At 32.5% G+C, this 20,449-nt stretch overlaps 1 protein-coding gene across 7 annotated transcripts in view; it reads left to right on the forward strand.

The window, feature by feature from the left end:
- LOC143252002 (uncharacterized) overlaps positions 1-12,870 on the forward strand; it is a 108,451-nt gene extending 95,581 nt beyond the window's left edge. For all 7 annotated transcript variants that reach the window (XM_076503494.1, XM_076503495.1, XM_076503499.1 and 4 more), the window contains 4 exons: positions 4,412-4,498; positions 7,386-7,537; positions 11,732-11,828; positions 12,079-12,870. In XM_076503494.1, coding sequence (XP_076359609.1) covers positions 4,412-4,498; positions 7,386-7,537; positions 11,732-11,828; positions 12,079-12,323 — 581 coding nt within the window. In that variant the 3' untranslated portion in view covers positions 12,324-12,870. The remainder of the gene's footprint in view (positions 1-4,411; positions 4,499-7,385; positions 7,538-11,731; positions 11,829-12,078) is intronic.
- The last annotated feature ends 7,579 nt before the right edge of the window (positions 12,871-20,449 follow it).

The raw sequence follows: 20,449 nt of genomic DNA on the forward strand, positions 1-20,449 counted from the left end.
GTTTCTTGTCATCAAGAATTACTTCACCATACAATTATATGAGAAGTGTAAGATTTTGTTTCTTTGTGTGCTGCGTTATCTGTTTAAACTCCCTTATGCCTGAACTTTCCTACATTATTCCGTTGTTAACTGTACGCTCTCGTGCAATCCTAATGAAACTAAGAACTTAAATCAAAAAATCATCAATAGAAGAAATGAGATTTATTTCATTCATTAGTGCAGGATGGAAAAGCTAATCCCTAATTTTGTGAAGATAAAACTACAAAAGAATTTTAACCAGTGTACAAACATTATCCATAATTTACAGAGAAAAACTACTCAAAGCCATGTTAAACTCAAAATATAAAGAACTAAATCACTGCAGAAACAAAAAATGAATCTAGACTATCAACTGGCCTACTGCATTCAACCATACATTTATGGACTCGTACAATGCAACATCAATCAACTCAGTAGTAAGAACAACAAGGAAAAGGTCTGCCACATCAAGAAATTAGATAAATTAAGTTGCCAGTAACATAAAAGATGCAAACATGACGAACCACCAACAAACCTCAAAATTAACAGTTCTGATCAAAAATTAAGCATTGAAAAAATACATCTACTCAACAAAGGACTCAACTTTGCAATATTCCATCCATCAAAATGAAAGCCTGCCTGGAAGACCCATCTAGAAGACTGGTGATCCACTCCACACAAACTGAAAACAACCACCAAAAAGAAGACGACTTTGACAGTAATTTCACTGACAACCAACAACCTGTCTTTCCAGGTAGAACTGAAAACATCTGTTTCCACAAAACACTTCAAAACAGTATCTTAAATAACCTTTTCAAAGAATTCACAGGAAACTATCAACATAATTTCACAGAAAACTATAAAACAATCTCATACAAAAAGATATTAATTCTATAAACAACTTAAAACAAGACAACAACATCAAAATTCTAAAAGCAGATAAGGGCAATGCTATAGTTTTTATGAACAAAAGTAAATACAATAAAAAAATTAACATGTTATCAGATACAGACAAATTTAAACTTCTAAACACAAATCAAACAAAAATGCATGAAAACCAATAAAATAAAATACTGCTACAAATAAAAAAAAAAAAAACCAACGCAATCTCACAAAACATTTATTCTTACCTACAAACGACCGACTCTCATACACCATAACTATACGGCAACCCCAAACTGTCAACTGATGAATCATTTAACTACAACCTAAGTAACTATATTGCATGGGCAATCTTATAAATATGTAACATCAATTGGCTCCTTTTTTAAAGACTTTTAACTTTAAATATATTCTTAATCAACTAAATAATAAAGCCTTAATAGCCAGTTTTGATGTAATTTCTTTCCTCAGAAGTCCCAACAACTAAAGCCTGCAAGATAGCTTTAGGACTTAATATCCAAGACCCCAGCCTATTTGGTACACATCCCCAGCAACCTGTATAGAATTCACTATCACCAAAACTAACTTTGTTCAATAATCAAAACTACCTACAAATAAATGGAATCCTGTATCAAGTGTGGGAAATACTGTATCAACAGTTTTATGTCAGATTGAATCACAAGTGATCAGTTCAGCCTTACACCCACTACTATGAGGGCTGTTCAAAAATACGCAAACTGACATCATAAAACAAAATGTACTTTATTTAGAAGTTACAGGTCTGGGACCCCTTCAAAGTACTCTCCTCCCTAACGCACACACTTATCCCAACGGTGTTTCCACTTGTTGAAACAGTCCTGGTACGCTTCTTTGTAATGTCCTCCTGCTCCTTCGTCGCATTTGCCTTAATCTCAGGAATCGTCTCAAATCTTCTTCCTTTCAAGGGTCTTTTGAGTTTGGGGAACAAGAAAAAATCGCAAGGAGCAAGGTCAGGTGAGTAGGGGTGGGTGGGGAAGAACAGTGATCGAGTGTTTGGCCAAAAACTCACGAGTTCTGAGGCACAAATTTCGCAGCAATGCGGTGCATCTTCAATTTTTCGGTCAAAATCTCGTAACAAGATCCAACTGATATCCCACACTCTTCAGCAAGCTCCCTAACAGTCAGACGTCGATTTGCCCGCACCAGGGTGTTGATTTTGTCGACGTGTGGGTCGTCGGTTGACGTGGAAGGGCGCCCAGGACGCTCATCATCTTCAATGGACTGTCGACCATCCTTAAAACGTTCATGCCACTTGAAACATGCCGTACGCTTCATAGCAACATCACCGTAAGCCATGTTAAGCATAGCAAAAGTTTCAGTCGCAGATTTTCCAAGTTTAACACAAAATTTCACAGCAAGTCGTTGCTCCTTCAGGTCATTCATTCTGAAATCCGTCAAACGAAAAAAATCGCACTTCACTTAAAACCGCATAGCTAATACATAAATGAAAATATCTGCAATCGGGAAATGGCGTCGTAATCAGCTGATCTGTGCGAACCTAGCGACACCAAGCGAATTCCCCTGGAACCAACTGGAGCTGCGCAATTCAAACAGTCCGCGTATTTTTTGAACAGACCTCGTATACTGGTTACAGGTGGGTATGTCAATGATACAGTTCCTGGATTCACATCTACAGAACACACACTTAGTTTTTTCAGTCATGTTAACTCGATACACCTCAACATTAAGTTCACCTTGTGAACAGGAAGAAACTAACCAAATAGCATTTCTTTACCTCAAGAGCAATAGAACTGATACACCATTTAAAACAGAAATCCACAGAAAAATCACCCATACTGGATTATACATTCCCTGGGACTCAGCACATGAAACAAAACAAAATGCAACATATTAACAAACCAAATAGACAGCCACAAATCTATGCTCACCTGATAAAATTAGCAATGAAATCAATAAAATAAAACATTTCATCAACATCAACCAATTTCCTCAAGAAACCATGGAAAAAATTATACGCACACACACACCAAACAAACAACAATAAATTCCAAGACACAACAAACTACAAAACCTTATACTGCTGCGTAACATGTTCCCAACATCAGCAAAACAATAACCAAAACACCAAATTTATTCAAAAACCAGATATAAAACTAAAGTCCATACTATGTAAAAATGACACTGACAAACACAACACCAATATAATTTATAAAATACAATGCAACAACTGCCACAACTTCTGTGTTGGAGAAACAAGCAGAAAAATGGAAACTAGATTGATAGAGCACAAAAAACACCGGCACATGTTTTTGAACACTGCAAATAAAATAAACAAAACATAACCATAGAAAACACCCAGATACTAAGTGGGGAATCAAATATGAAATCAAAGAATCCCTACTTGTACAGCAACTAAAACCAAAATTAAACCAACATAAAAGAACACCTTTGTACCTTTACTAATTAATAACCTAACATCCAATTGCAATGCCCCCTACAATCCTATACCTGTTTATACTCTCATCCACAAGACGTGTCCGGCAATGGTCACTTGCAAACTCTCTTAACCTAAAGAGGACTTAGGAAGGTCAAAATGTTGTTCTCTCCTTGTCAGTAAAAGTTTTAATACCCCCATCAGCCATTCTGAGATACATTTTTATTTCAAGTGGGTTTCTTGTCATCAAGAATTCCTTTATTTTGTTCATTGTGTCAGTGTTTAAACACTGGGAAAACTTTCAAATTTAGCCAGTTTCATGTTTGAAACTTGTAAAACATCAAGACCCAAATTGTCCTATACCACCACTTTTCAAAGGGTGGTCTCGAAACCTACAACTGTGACCCATACCTGCATTGCATATGTGCTCACTGACTGGTCAGTTTCAGTTTCTTAAGAACTCCACCTAATATCTGGTTGGAGACCAAGTTAGTATGGTGTAAATTTGGTAAGGTACTGGATAGCAACATTAAGCTATTTGTTGTCTGTGTACCAGTTCTGTTTTCCTGTTTATGTCTAAAGTAAATGGTTTTTGTAGTAGTGATATAGTGTCCTTCTTATGATACCTTTGGAGCTAGTCAAACACTCTTAGAGCTGTGAATTTGTGTAAGTGGCACATTAAAAATATTTTATTTTCCAGCAAATACGTAGTCTGTTCAACTGAAATTTCAAATATCTTTATCCAATAGTGTTTTGCTTTATTTCCCTTCCTCTTCTTCTCAAGGCAGTAAATCAAACCATGGAATAGGTGGATTAAATCAAAGAAGCTGAGTGTCAGTGTGCTTAACCATGCTTTGAATAACATAAATGTTTTCCTTATGTTTGCATTAAGGTTTATTTTTTTCCATTGTTTGTTTTTAATTAACTGCAAAATTGATATGAAGCCATGTTTGATATTTCATATTACTTAAAGCAATTATTAGTAGGGTGGGTATTAAATGTGCTAATTTTTCCCTAACAAACACATGTTGAGAAAATCTAACACTACAAAATATTTTATCATTCTTGTTGAAACAGATCGAGGCTGGCAAGGATCTTCTCCTGGTGGTCAAATGAGAGGAAATCGCTCTCCTGGCTATGTAGGAAGAGGTTTTTCTCCCAGAAGTAAGTATTATGTTAGTAGCTTCATTTAAATGTTGCTTAGATTTTAAATTAATGCTTAGTGGATATAGTTCTTTTAAAAAATAATAAAAACATTGAAACAACAGCTGTTTGGGTGCTGTGAACAGTTTTCTACCAATAATTACTTTCTGCACATAGTCACACCTGATATCGTAAATATACAAAAGTGGCAATTTTGCTGTTTGTGATTTAAGACAATAGCTTTCTGAGTAATAAAAGCATTAAAGAAAGATACCAATCATGTTTTTTGTAAGAAATTTGTATAATATTTTATTGTGAGTTCTGTTGTTTGTATAGATATGGGCCTGGCATGGCCTAGCAGTTAGAAATTCAATTAATTTTCTTAGTGTGTTATAGTGGAAAAATTTGTTTTTCACCAAATTGCCAGTTATATTTAAGCTCACATGGTATGATTATGGCAATGTATTAGTTGGAAGCTAGCTTTCTATTTGTTATAAATTTAATGGCAGTCAGCATTAGAAAAATATGTTAGCCAATTTAACTCATAAATTAGAGCATGGAAAGTGGTTTCTAAATTTTTATTGATTGGTCTGTAACTCCACAAGATTGAAGAGTATAGAAGAATAGATTTAGAATATCAATGATGAAATTATATAGAATATTTTGTTACATTTCATTTTTTTAGGATTGGACAAAGAAATCCATAAAAGAAGGTGGCTTAAGAATAAATATAAAAATTGTCACACTAGGTTAAATCTATGGTTTAATGTCACGTTTGTTAGTATATGATGATAACTAAATAGTTTTATTAAATTTTGAATCTAACTCAATAAAATGTGACGTGTAGTTGAACCTGCTCACCTGTTAAGGGTTAATCGTGTGTGTCTCTACCTAACATGCAGGTACATTCATATTCTCCTCCAAAGTGTTGGAATCACCAGTTTCCCATATTTCATGCTGTTGCTGATCTTTTGTGAGAAATTTGCTTATTGACTGAAGTATTAACTCAAACCCAATGCATCAAACATTTATAATTCTTTGAAAAAAGTGAAGCTGGAATAAGAAATAAAGCTTTCAGTCAAAACTCTGAAGGTGGGACATGAGATAGCTGATATTGTTCTCAACATATGATACATGATAAACCAGTACTGACACCTTTGGTAATGACAATCTGGTATCGACTGCAAACCCATGCAACCACAGCCATATATATAATTTTGTTCATGTTTTAAAATAAAAATATATTTCACCCTTATTGTAATTAATATGATATTCAAGTATAAAAACAGTTATAAGTTTTTTATGTCTATATGAGTATGTGTATTTTTCATTGTTTTATTGTTTACTGTTAAACTTTCCATGAACCATCACAGAATTTGCAAAACATATTCTAGTACACCGTTTTTATCTAGTTTGTAATTTCTTGTAAATTTTGTCACAAAACTAGGAACTGCAAAAATTCAAAAGATGTTACTAAGCATGTATAATGTATTTGTTTGATTTATTGAAATGATATAGAAATAGAGCATGAATAGCATTGGAATGCCAACCTTTATGTGAAAGTGAACACCAGAGCACAGTCAAATGCTAATATGTAGCTGTGATTGGTTATCATCCATCTAGTCAGAAATTACACAGGCTTGCAGTGGTTTTATTGTCTTGAAATATTTACATTGTAAATTGTAATTTTTTATGCTTTCCAAAAATGATATACATTTTTCTTTTTCACGCTTTACATAAGTGAATCATTTTTATTGAAATTGGGTCACATTTTGTTATGCTTAAATATTGACAACCACTGACTATAGATTTCTCTAGGTCAATTCTGATGTGAGAGTCTTACTGATTGTTTTAGAAACCAAACGTAAGAAATACATTTGGAAATAAAAAAATGTCCATTATGGTGAACAACATAATTTGACCTAAGTAAAAATTCTTTTTAATTTCTGACTTGTAAAAATCTGTGTAGCTGAGTTGTGGAAAAATATGTTACCAAACCAAAATAACTTAATGCTAAGTATATCAGAGAGAGTTTTTTTTTACCAGATAGATCTTACCAGTGACATTGGTGCAAATACAGGTGTGAGTTACATTAAGCAGTAAGATACATGTTAGTGTAAAGTTGTCTCACCGGATGTGTAGATGATCAGTGAAATGAGCATAGGACGATAAACAGCAGAATGAGCAAAATTAACAAAATTGAAGATGTTTGGAAGTGGATTTCTGTCAGAGATGTTTATGTGCACAAAACTGATGATGTCCCAACTGCTGCAAAATACTTTCATATTCTGTTATCATGCCATTTCCTGTGGAACACAACTCACTGATATATGTTCTGTATCTTAGTAGAATGGTCAAAGGAATGAACTGTGGTTTGGTGAGAATGGGGTCATAATAAGTACGTTTTTGATGCTGTATTGACTTATAAAAATTGAGAAGGTTAAAGAGAACCAAACACTTTGTCTCAATTGTGAAGTATATTACATTACTGTGTAACTATATTTCTTTAACATACATATGTAAACTTAGCAGCAAACTAGATTTCATTATCAATGTAAAAAGTACTGGAAGATTGTGAAATTATGTTTGCTTGTTTTTTCTACTTAAGTTACCATTGCTCATTGTTTGTGTGTTACTGTATTACTGTATATTATGTTACTTTTAATTTGAAATACTGCTGAGAAGAGGGGTGGGTTTTGTACAGGCTTATTGTCAAAAGAAATTCCCAAGAGTATCAGTTACTTGGAAGAGAATGTAAATGATTTTATTAATTCTGGTTTAACTGAGAATTTAGTGATAAATCTTTTTTCTAATAAATTTGAAAGAGAATAAAGTATTTAGGTGTATATTAATTTGTATTTGAAAAGATAATTACATATAAAGAATATTTTTGTTCCACAATATTAAGATAGTAGCCCAGTTCCTCGGGGACCTCCAAGGAATATTACATCCAGCAGAGTAACGCCTTCACCTCGTGTTTCTTATCGAGGGTCATCTAATTACAGAAGTGGATCGTATGGTAGGGGTGGGTCAACACCACCTGCCAGACATTACTCTCAGGTATTTTTAAGATTTATGACATTTATTTAATATTAAGAATAAAATCATTAAAACAATATGCACATACACTTCTGGCCAAAATCTTAAGGCTAATGAACATAAAGACAAATATGTATTTTGTATTGTTAGACTCAACCATTTATTTGACTAGTGCTTTGAAAGATGAAAATAAGAAAAGGGAAAATAAAAATAAAAAACATTCTCAGCATTTAATAAGGAAAATGTGAACACTATGAAATTCACCTAAATACTAGCTGGTCAAAAGTTTAAGACCATACCAAAAAGAAGTCCTAAACAAGGTAGGAAATGCCCAACAAGAGGTCTCAGTAGTGAGTTGCACGACCGTCATTGCGAATAGCTTCAAACATTTGCTTTGGCATGGTTGATATAAGCATTTGCAGAAGGCTGGCTGGAATGTTATTCCAAGTGGCGAAGATGGCTTCACAAAGATCATGCACTGTTTGGAATTGACGTCCATTTCTATATACTTCCATTGCCATTCACCTCCAAACATTTTCATTGGGGTTGGTTAAGTTCAGGCAAACACGCTGGATGGTCCAATAGAATAACATTGTTTGCTATAAAAAAGTCCTTTGTCCTGTGGGTATTGTGGATTGCAGCATTGTCCTGCTGAAAGATCCAGTCATTTCCACACAAGCAAGGGCCTTCAGTCAATAAGGATGCTCTCTCCAACATGCCAATGTAGCCAGCTGCTGTTTGATGCCCCTGTATAACCTGAAGCTCTGTTGTTCCATGGAAGGAGAAAACACCCCAGATCATGATGGAACCTCCTCCACTGTGCTGTGAAGAAAATGTCTCTGGTGGGATATGCTTATCGTGCCAGTAACATTGGAAGTCATCTGGACCATCCAGGTTAAATTTTTTCTCATTAGAGAACAAAACTTTCGTCCACTTTTCTATGTCCCATGTTTGGTGCTTCTCAGCAAAGTTTAACCGAGCTGTTTTATGGTGTGGCCTTTGAAGACGTTTACGGTTTTAAAGCCTTTCTCTCCTAGATGCCATCTTATTGTTCTTGAGCTGCATTCTGCATCCGTAAGGGCTTTAATCTGGTTCGACGATCGGCTGGTGTCTTGTCAGACAAACCATTGAATCCTCCTGCTCAATGCTGGCAAAATTTTCTTTAGCCGACCACTTGAAATTCTCATTCTGTATCCCTCAAAGTCTTTTAAGAAATTTGCAACAGCAGTTTTACTATGCCCAATCTCACCAGCAATGGCACGTTGAGAGAGACCTTGGTTTTGCAGCTCGACAATTCTGCCACTTTCAAACTCTGTCAACTTTTTAGCCTTTGCCATGTTTTTACCCAATGTAACACAGGAGATATCAATGGGAGATGTGGACAATGCAAATGCTTGAACACAAATGACTAAATTTTGTTGTTTACCTATTAATGCTTTGTTTCAGTATGGTTTTAAACTTTTGACCTGCTAGTATTTAGGCTAATTTCATAGTGTTCACATTTTCCCTATTAAATGCTAAAAAAGTTTATTTTTATTTTCCCTTTTGTTATTTTCATCTTTCAAAGCTCTACTTAAATAAGTGTTTGAGAATGTAAAGTAATTAAATACACAAACTTCAAATAAACAGGAAAAAACTTCTTGAATTTATATTCAACTCTTAATCTTTTTATGTATAATGATTGCACAGTTGTATTCTGACTTGAAATTTCCATCTTTTTTCTTTCTACAATATTAAATTTTCAAAAATTCTTTCTAATCTTCCCCTCTCAAATCATCCATTAATTGAAACTAACTGAAATGTTTAGGTCTAAAATTTTGCTTTATCAAGGACTTTTTTTTTGTATAATTTGTTATGGATAAAATACTTGTATTAAAATCTAAATTGATAACCCAAATTTTTATGTTTCAAATTGTGGAACTTGAGATTTCCGTTTGTGATGATGGAATCTATAAACATACATTAAACAGTTGGAATTATTGAGTTTATGTACATGTTTGTTGATTATGTTTTTATCAAATGGTTTGAAAACTAATTTTTTAAGCCTGTGTTTTCAAAACCTAAAGCTTTACTAATTGCACTTTTTATTCTACAATGTGCAAGCTTGCAAAGCTAACAATAGCATAAGTATGTAGGAACCAAAAGTTGAGATTTTCATTTTCTGTTTACCTCAGAGTTCACTATCTTCAAGCTTTTAGCCACTTAAGTGAGAAGCTTTTCTTGAATATGCACCTTCAAGTAATCTAATTATATCATGGTTTTGTTTTGTATGCCTGTCACAACAAAGGTTACAAATTTATATATATATGGAAAAAATAAATGGATTTGATGCTACTCTATTCTAATTACAAAATTTGCCTTGTACTCTTTTTTTAAAACATTTATGGTCTCCAGAAGATTTAAATTATCAGCACAGTTTTTTAAAGTGAGGTGTAACTACAGGGGAAATTAATTTCAACAACAGAAATAAGCAGGGGAAATGACAGAACATATATGATAATTTATTGATAATGTTATTCAGTGAAGTAAATTGAACAGTGTGAAAACTAATGTGTTCTGTAACTGCAAAAATCATACACTTTTCAGCATCATAAAATTGGATGTTTAAGTGTTTTTATTAAAAATCTTTCTTTGAATTTATCAAAGCATTTACCAAGTCAGTCTGAATTAAACGGGAATTTTATGCTAAGAATACTTTTTATATTAGTTTTAATATTTCAGAGCATAACTTCTAGACCCTGCTATATGAATATAAGAAATATTTTTTAAAAAACTTTATATTTTATCTCTTATTTTCATTACCTAATACAAAAAAGTAGAAAAATCATCGATTTATAGAGATGTATGTATGAAATAAAATTAATAATATAATTTTGTTTTCTTGGATTGTATTTATATTGTAACGTATATTTAACCTAATGGTTTCAGCATTTAACCTTTCTTTTTATATATATATTTGAACTTTCTGACTCAACCATAATGGGAGCTTACTTAGATACTTGCAGTAGGGTATTATGGTACACAAGTGATCAGGTTACAGTCAACACTATGTAGACATGCCTTGTGTATCAACTAGACCTGTGAAATGGTCATAGCTAACACTGTGTGGAAGGAAATTTATCTTTATTTTTCAGAAAAAAAAAGACCTTTTGTACATAAAATATTTAAGTAACTGATATTTGCAAAAATCAAACTTGTAAAATGGAAGAACAAAAACATAAATGAAAAACAAAGCCAAGTGTTTATTTAAAAAATAAAATCAGAAAATGGTGGATCTTTAAAATTTTTTGGAATATTGGGGTAGTCATTCCACTTATCATACCTGATAAGAAAGTGTTAAGTTTCATTGCCTAACCTAAGAAGTTTTTATATTTTACTCAATTTTGCTAAAAATATGTAACAATAATGAATTATGTAAAAAACTATGTACAGTACAGAATGATGGTTGCAGGAAAATGAATCTAGTGTAAATTGTTTGCATATACTTTAAAAAGAAATGACTGTAATAAGGTTTATTTGGAGAAGTGAAAAAGTCTTTGTTGGTTAAAAACATGCCCATCAGACATGTAAATATGATATACATATTAAAACTGTTTCGTGAAGGACAGGATAGACATGAAGTGCTTCTCTCCTGGGTTTGACCTGTGTGTTGTTTCTGCAAAGATAGAGGATACAATATACAACTTTTTAATTCTTGCTTCTAATTATATATAATTTGTTTCTAATGTATAAAATCTAAAAGGTGAATTCAGACCACAAATACATCAAGTGACATGAAGTGAAGACTGAGAATTTTTTCAAATGTTTTCTTTTGAAATGAGGAAATTAAAACTTGTATAATATAAGACTAATTTTGATGCCTAGTCTATAAAAAAGTTAAACATTTGTATTTTGATCCTTCTACATGGAAAGAAACAACTAAAATAAAATGCAATATCTGTTAAAGCAAGTGTTTTACAAAATAATATCAGTCAAGCTTAAGTACAATCCTGCCATAGACTTCCATTTTGTCAGTGTTTTATATCTTTAATTCTCTTGAGCTACAAAACGTATTAAAAGTTATAGTCTGGAAACTAAAGTTCAGTTTGGAGTCACGAACTAAGTCAAATAAATTGAGCCAATACTGAGAAAATTTAGCTTTTTATCTTCAAAAATACCACAAAAGATTAAAGTATAATTATGCAGAAGTTGTATGAAACCTTTAAAATTTTTCAGTCGAGCCAAAGCAGCAGCTATGGATCTAATAGTAATTATGGTCAGCATTACAACTACAACCAGACAAGATGGGGAGGCTCTTCACCACAAGGACAAGGTATGTTATCCTAAATACATCACCAGTCTAAGTTTATTTTGTGTTAAACCACATATAATAGTAATAATCATTGGGAAGTAAAGAAATGCAAGGGACTTTTTAGCCATGTTTTGAAAAGATACTTTGTGAAAATTAAAATGTAGTTTTCATATTTTAAAATCCAGATTATGTGACCTTTTATAGTGTATTAATTAAATTATTTTAGCTAAACTCAGAACTTAGCTGTTGTTTGTTTTCCCTAAATGTTTAGGAGGTAGTAATCAAAGCTATAACCAAGGGTATAGTCAAACTCCTCAATACAGCCAGACATCACAATATAGCCCGTACCAAACTCAGCAACCTCAACAGCAGCAGTCGTTGAATCAGCAGTGGAATCAGTATTACCAACAGAACCCTTCATCATACCAACAGTACTGCAATCAATATTATGGTCAGCAGCAATCATATGGTAGTTATGGAAGTTATGGACACTCTCAGGGCCAACAGCGAAGATAAATATTCTTTTTTTGTACACTTCATCTTTAAATGTCCACACATGGAATTAGTTTTATCTAGTAAACCCTGATCATAAAACATTGTTAATCATCCTTTTTATTGTATTGTGTGTTTATCTACAAATGTTTCATTCAAATCATTCTTAAAAATTAATGAGAAACTACAGTCCATTGAATTTTTGTAGGAATGACAGTTATGTTTAGTAAATAATGGATAGATTTTGTTATAATTTTGGGTACTTTTTCAGTTATGACTTATAGTTCTATGTGATTGTCAAACTTGTTCAGGATTATGTTTCCTTTATTAATTTCTGTTCCTCAGCATAAAGATGCAAGATCATAAAATACAATGTTTGTGTCTTCTGGCCAGCATCACTGGCAGAAGCCTCAGAAAAAACATTTTATGCATTTGGTTGTCTTTCACAATTTTTAGCTAGTATATGAGAATGTATTTAATCACATATGGTTTCATTGGTGTCATGCCATGCATTAGTAGAAGCAAGGATGTAATGACTCGAAAGATTAAACTGTAATTTTTGACTCTGCAAGAAGTGGTGTTTTATGTGTATGTTTCACAAGATTTCTGACACAAGTGCTGGTGTTTGTAACTCCTTACATTCATACCTGTGACATTTCCAAGTTTTTTTTTGGTTTGTAGTGGTTGAAAATCAATAAATGGATCCATTTTAAATGTGGACTTCCCATATTGGGTTTTTAGTCATATGTCTTCAATCTTAATGAAAAGAAATCTAGAATTGTAATATTGGATTCTAAATACATTTTATATACAAAAAGTATTTTTGGGGTGGGGTTATATGAAAGTATTTTTGATGCCAAATTTTAATTTTGTAGTTGCTTGTTAACATTCAAAAATGTGGGTAAAGCACTGTGCAACAACATAACATGGTTTATTCAATGTACAGAATTGTTTATCTGTTTTATTATTGTTTATAACTGTGCATTAAATTGTCACTAAAATTATTTTCATAAACACTGACATGAAGCCTCTTAATGAAAAGAGAATTTCTTTTGTATTTCAATTATTATTTTAAATGGAAAAACATCGGAAAATAACACTTATTACGTTGTTAAAGAAGTGTTACAGAAGCAACCTGTATTTATAAGTTGTAAATGGATTGTGATATATTATTGACAGAGATTTCAGACATGCATTAGTTTAAAATAATCATAAAACACAAAATAAATGTTTTGCTTCTGTTTCGGTTTTTTGCATAGATTCACGTACACTTGTTTCGTTCTTGAGTTGTACATTGTACTGTGAAGGGAAGATATCTTCATGTAGGGTTCCTTCTGCATTATCTTCTTTTGTAGTGATTATTCTCTTATTGCAGTGCCAGTGAGGAATATGTTTATTATGAAATATCTAGCTGTTCTGAAACAACACTTAACAGAAAGTAAATATTTATAGAATTTGTCTTCCATATTAAATTTATGCCAGTGAATCCACTATAAAACTTATGCAATATTAGAAAGTTCACGTCAGGTACCTGTCAAAGTTTACATTCCCTTTGACTTGAAGTAAGATTTTATGAGAAAAATTAGGAAATAAAATGTGAAGATTAGAAGCAAATTTGGAAACTAAAAGGATCCTTGAAGTATATTTACAGTTTAAAGTGGCTCTAGCAACTTGTCAGACTTTAAATTAATTCACTCATCCTTGAAGTTATAGTTTTATTGAGAGTATAGTTTTATCTTATTTTCTTAATATCCAGTTTAGTCAATCAGTTTACAACTCTAGTCATTAAGTAGCACTGAAGTAAAAGTGTTTTTTGTTTGTTTGTGTGTTTGTTTATATATAAAGTAGGGAATGTTTTTCCTCCTCTGTTGGTATTTATCCATTCCATGGGTTAAAAAATACAAATTATTCGAAATATGTGGATAATTAAACTGTTTCAACGTTTAGTAATTTTATCATGTGCTGCTGGTCTCAAATGCTGTGTTTTAGTGTAGTATTTTCCTCATGTGGTAACTTTATGTAGGCACATTACCATTATGAAGGAATGATTGTTTTATCAAATTTAACTGTTTATTTATATTTAAGAGCTGGTTTTGATTAAAATTTCCATTCTGGTCTGTTGTGTTTCTTACTTCAGTTGAAAGTGTGAGTGATATTTTCTGGAAATGAAATTTAAATTAAGACTGGATGACTATTTTGGGTAAATAAACAGATACACTGTTCAATTCGTATAGAAACACCGTAATAACCTGTTTTTCATTTTTTTCACAGAAATGGAGTTGTACAGTTGTTACGTAATGTTGAATTTATAGAAAAGATGGCTTCTTTACTTAGCAGTAAAACTGGTCATAAAAATGTTACTCTGTGGCTGAAGAAGTAATCATTTTAGATGTAAAAATATAATATTAAACATTCACTGATAACACTTTCAATTATTTTAACAGTTATTCATTGAGATACAAGTATAAAATATTGTAGACGAGTACTTTAAATAGGAAATACAGTATTAATATGTTCTATACAAACAGTCGACTTCAAAATTTGTTTAAAGAATACTGTGATGATTCGTTGGGAAAACACCTGAATTATAAAAAATATTTTATTTAAACAGAAGTTTTAAAGCTCTTAGAAGTAACTTAAGCTTTTCTTTACCTAGGAGATTCACAATGTCTTATAATTGTCATCAGTTCCTTTCTTTTCCAAAAATGTGTGCACACTTCGTTTCAACGGATGTATATATACTCTATTAGACATTTTGTACAACAATATTAAAAGCTGATCTAATTTTTAACAAAGATATTCGGTTATGTCGTGGAATAACATTACAAGTTTATTTATTGGTAGTGTTTAGTACGGTAAAGTTTAGGCCTGTCAAAACTAAAGTAGAAAACGTACACAATTTACAGTGTTGGTTTATTGAATTTTATTGTTTGCGATTACAATTCTTTATGTTTTTGTGAAACTGAAAGTTTCCATACATCAACCTAATAATTGGCATTCATTTACTTTCTGTTTAGTTAACTGGAAATATAATCGTTTATGGTGTAGGCGTATGATTTATGTCAACAGTTACAGTAAAGATACTAATGACCGCAAATATTTTGCGGGTCTCTGGTAGTAGTAACGATTATGTATTCTGTCTTATTTTTAGCGTAAAAATGGTAAGACATAGTTTCTTCTGCCCATAGAATGAATTCTTGCCATGATTGATTGACAGCGTATATGATATATTTTCAATGTTCTATTATGGAACAACGAATGACATCAGTGTTATTGTTTGTCAAATTTGTTACCATGCATGTGTCATCGCAGCATAAAGTTTGAAGACGACAGTTTTCTGCGGCGCAATAGAAACGTGCTAATTTATTTGTCTAGTTGCAGTTTGCCCAAACTCTGAAATAAATGTGAAAATATGGCATAAAATTTCGTTTACTTAGTAGACCTGCAGAGTTGTTCAAGCAGTATAACTGACAACGACAATCTTTGCATCACAGTGATACTTCGTTCATTCATTCAGCCCTAATTTACAAAGTCGGAAAGTTTGCTAACATTCTCAGGAAATTTTATGCCGAAGTTAGACAGGTGCATGCTTTGTATGTTTATTGGTACGATTGTTAAGTACCTTCTAAATCTTACTGATTTGTTATTGACTCTTAAATTGAGATAAAAATCTTCAATAAAATATTAAACAAGATTTACCTGGGGGCGAAAAATAATGTGTGTCGGAGCAAATTAATCGGATGTTAGTAAAGCTGAAAACAGCTTAGAGAACTAATAAAGTAGTTATTGAGTGTTGATTACGAGCAACAGATAATTTGTTGTTCTTCTAACCAGTCAGTTATTCATTGTCACATTACCTACTTCAAATCTGTTGCATTATGTTATCCTAGAGTAATATTTTCTATATGAGTAAAGGTTGAACATTTATTATCTTGCTGTAAAGACATGGAAACTTACGAGCATTATTACAACATCTTATTTTTATAGACAAAAGAATACACTTGACCATGGAAGTATAGGAACAAAGCAATCTGCCATTTCTTGACATACTCATCAGCAGACAAAAGAGAAAAATCAACCATGCAAATAGATACTTACAATTCCAGTCCTATTATCCAACCTCAATAAAATGTGGTATAATACAATGCCTAAGCAATAGAACAGAAAACATTCGTGATGATACATCTATTGCAATAGAATGCCAAAAGACTGTAGTGTGCTTTAAAAAGAATGGTTACACCTCTTCCATCAAAGTCCCTGAAGAGGACCTCAACAGAAAAAAAAAAGGAAACTATCTTTATTACCATTTACCTTCTCTATCTGCAAGCAAAATTTTAGTGAAGACACTCAAACGCATAACCAAGAAATTCAAAATAGACATTTGGAGAAAACCTTGACAGTAAGATTAATTCTAGTTAAAACCAAACAGAAACATACTAATGAAAAACATAAAGGAGTCAGCTGTGAAATTCGATGATCCTACAATGAAATATACATTGGTAAAACAGGAAGAAGACTCATGACAAGAATAAAATAACATGGAGACAGTACGACATTCATGAAAGCATAAAATATAACCATTGCAGAACACATGTGAATTGGATATGAACAAGGGGTAAGTAGGATAATCGACACTGACTAATTTTGGAAGACGAAAAATGTAATTTTATATTGACACAATAGAACCACTTAACAGATATTGCGGTTTATAGGTAACTTGTGGCTGCTATTGCTTGAATCTATATGAAGTTTCTCCACCAATCAGAAACATGAATAAACAAAGCAGTCATAACACGCAATCCGCAAAAAATATAAAGACAGTCAGCACCATACACGCACTGACCTGAACACGAAAGGCAGGAAACTCGGAACTTTATCCTGAGTATTTGTGTTTCTACAATAGGCAGTTGCCATCCATTCAACTTAGTTTCGTTATCTTTATTGTATTAATTAATAGTGGCTAAATAAAACCACTGTGAACTTGAAACCCTTTCAAAACTTTTTTTTTGTCAATGTTTGGACTTTATGCCTTCGTCACGAACATTTTTTTTCGAGTTGATTCAAATTAATTTTATATTCCAACGCCATTGAATAAAGGGGATAACCCTCTCTTGTAAATTATAAATCCGAGATTTGTAAACAATAATATTAGTGCATGAATACTTTACGCTACAAAGTTTGCTACATACTCAATTCAAAAGCGTTCAAAACTCGATGGCATCACACAACTTAAGAAACTGCAGTGTCTCGATATAGTTCTTATACAACCTGTTCTATCACAAATTTATGTTGGCTTTTGCTCGTTACGTGATTTACTGATCTGTTTACAGTAATTTATTTATAATTTAAAGGAACAAGTTATGCATTACCTAATGTACCTGAGTTTGCATTTCAACAGCTAAGAAAAGTCACCGTGCATTGGATAAAGTTCCACAAGACAGTAAAGGAATCCATGTTCCAGAATGATACTGCTTCTGGCTTTGGCACAAAAGGAGTTTGGATCCTATTGTACAGCTCCATACTTTTTGTTCTTGGAGATTGGTCTATTATGATAATAGTTACAGTAGATGCGAGGCACATGGAACATGTCAACAGCCTATATCTGTACATCACAGACAAATATATAGTGCAATTTGTGAGTCGCAGGAAAACAAGGATGCAATCTTATATTGTATCAATTCACCGAATGAGGAGAAAAGAGTTGAAAGTACAAACACGTATTTCCATGATGATTCAGGTAAAGAAAAAAATTAAAATGGAGGCAAAAAAGCTCTAACCAATCCTCTAGCTATAGTCTGCTGATTGATATATCATAAATTAACTGACTATCAGTAAAATAAGATAGTTTGTTGATTAATGGTGCTGAAATGATTTATCATCCCTTACTTTCTGAGTTACAAAGCAAATATGCTCAGTTTGGATGGCTGATGTTATCAAATAAGGTTTAGCATTTGTACGTCAAAGGATGATAACTAGGATTTCGAAAATTCAGCTGAAATGCATTGTGATTCTTGTTTTCTGAGATATCAGATGGTATTTCGTAATATAATGTAAGAGCTACACTGTGACTGCCACTTCATTACTTCATAAGCTAGAATTGTTGAGGAATTGAAAAATAAACAAATGAAAGTGTATTGTAATTCTTGTTTTCAAAGTTACTTAGTATATTTTCTGAAGCAAAACGTCTTATGACGCTTTTAAGAGATTCAATCACCTAATATGACTGACATCTGAGAACTCTATGAAGCATATTATTTAAACCTAAATAGGTATTATCCCTGTGCCTAGGAGATTGTATAATCTTTCGACGATTAATGAATATGTTGTATTTTCTCAGCTTTTTCTGGTATACTGTAGTAACAACACAAGTACTGATTCTGACTGCTGATTTTACTTGAAAAAATTATTGTGGCTAAATTGTGCCAGCGAATATTTATTTCATGATGCTTGAAATGAAATATAAGTTGGGTTTGATGACTCGAATATAGCAAAAAATTATCGAGATTTAACTTGTGGCAGTTGTTAAGATTTACAGGAACCGATTTCTTTAAAATAAGTATCTGTGATTTGTTGGTGATAACAAACAACAAACAGAAAGCACACAATTTGCTTGTTTTAAAACAATATAAACAAAACAAGTCAAACGTTTGTTTCTGAATTTCGCGCAAACCTACACGAGGGCTATTTGTGCTAACCATTCCTAGCTTAGCAGTGTAAGGTTAGAGGAAAGGCAGCTAGTCATCACCACCCACCGCCAACGCTTGAGCAACTCTTTTACCAACGAATAGGGGGATTTATTGTAACATTATAACGCCTCCACGGCTGAAAGGGGGAGCATTTTGGTGCGACGAGGACTCGTTCCCGTGACTCTCAAATTAGGAGTTGAGCGCCCTAACCACCTGGCCATGCCTGCCAGGCCCAAGTCAAACGTCTGTATAAACAAAACTTGTTATAGTACTGGTTATCACAGTTCAATCTAGAGTTTTAAGTAATTCTCTTTCTTTTGTCAAAAGTCCACGCAACTTGGTTCAATTACTTTAGAGCCCAATTACCAAGACAAATTATACTTATCTATATCTACTGTTACAATACAAACTGTGAAACTTTCACATAAGAAATTGCTGTTACACTACGGTTAACAGACAAGCATGCAGTTTAACTTCATTTATTTTCACTTTTTATTTCACTAACTTGACTTACTTCTATTAATTTGTGAATGAGCTAGAACTTATTTGCTTTAATCATATTATGAGTGGAGATTAATTTTGTGATGTCAAGTATACACATTCATGTGAAATTTCACAGTTTATGTAAAGATGACAACTCTAACTCTATTTCTATGTTCCCGTTTAGTACAGCGGTAAGTCTTAGGATTTACACCGCCAGAATCAGCGGTTCGATTTTCCGTGGTAGACTCTTCAGATAGCCCCATGTGGCTTTGTTGGAAGAAAAACACACGCTCTTTTAACAGTTTATATATTTGAAAATATTTAGTAATTGTTGTTTTATAAATTTAATTAGTGTAATATGGAAATAAAAGGTAAAAAAAATAAAATTTCGATGTCTGTTTAGCTCCAAGGGTCATCACTTGTAAACATACGTATATATATTTAGGAATTTTTGCCCATCCAAAATTGTAGATTTATTCAGACTTTGTAGTCCCTTAGAAATAGGTTTATCCATGTTCAGTTTCTTTTGTTTAATCTGTGTTTTTATTTCAAGAATTATATGTGAATAGTTTTTTATGGTGTCACAGCAAATGGATTGGACATTTGCTCATAAATCTTAGCCATGAATCTAAATAAAAACAATGGCTAATACAAAGTAGACAACAGTATTCTCCCAATTAAAAGTTCAGAAAATATTGGATTATGAAATGTTCCAACAAAGTTCACCATGAAGAAAGAGAAGTAACACAAACGCAAAAATCACGATATTAACTACACCAACGAAAAGCAATTATTTAACAAACTGTTGTGCTTAATACTCTTTTGGGATTTCCGTTAACTTCAAAATACAAGATAACTTCAATTTCATTTTAACGTTTGCCTCTAGTAAATTTGTTTTAGTAATTTTCAATAATAATGGACCTTACCGTTTGAATTAGGTAGTTGAAGGATTTGAATTGTTTCATTTTGTTTTAATATCAT

Source organism: Tachypleus tridentatus, chromosome 6 (genome assembly GCF_004210375.1).
Source record: "Tachypleus tridentatus isolate NWPU-2018 chromosome 6, ASM421037v1, whole genome shotgun sequence".
NCBI classification, from domain to species: Eukaryota; Metazoa; Arthropoda; class Merostomata; order Xiphosura; family Limulidae; genus Tachypleus; species Tachypleus tridentatus.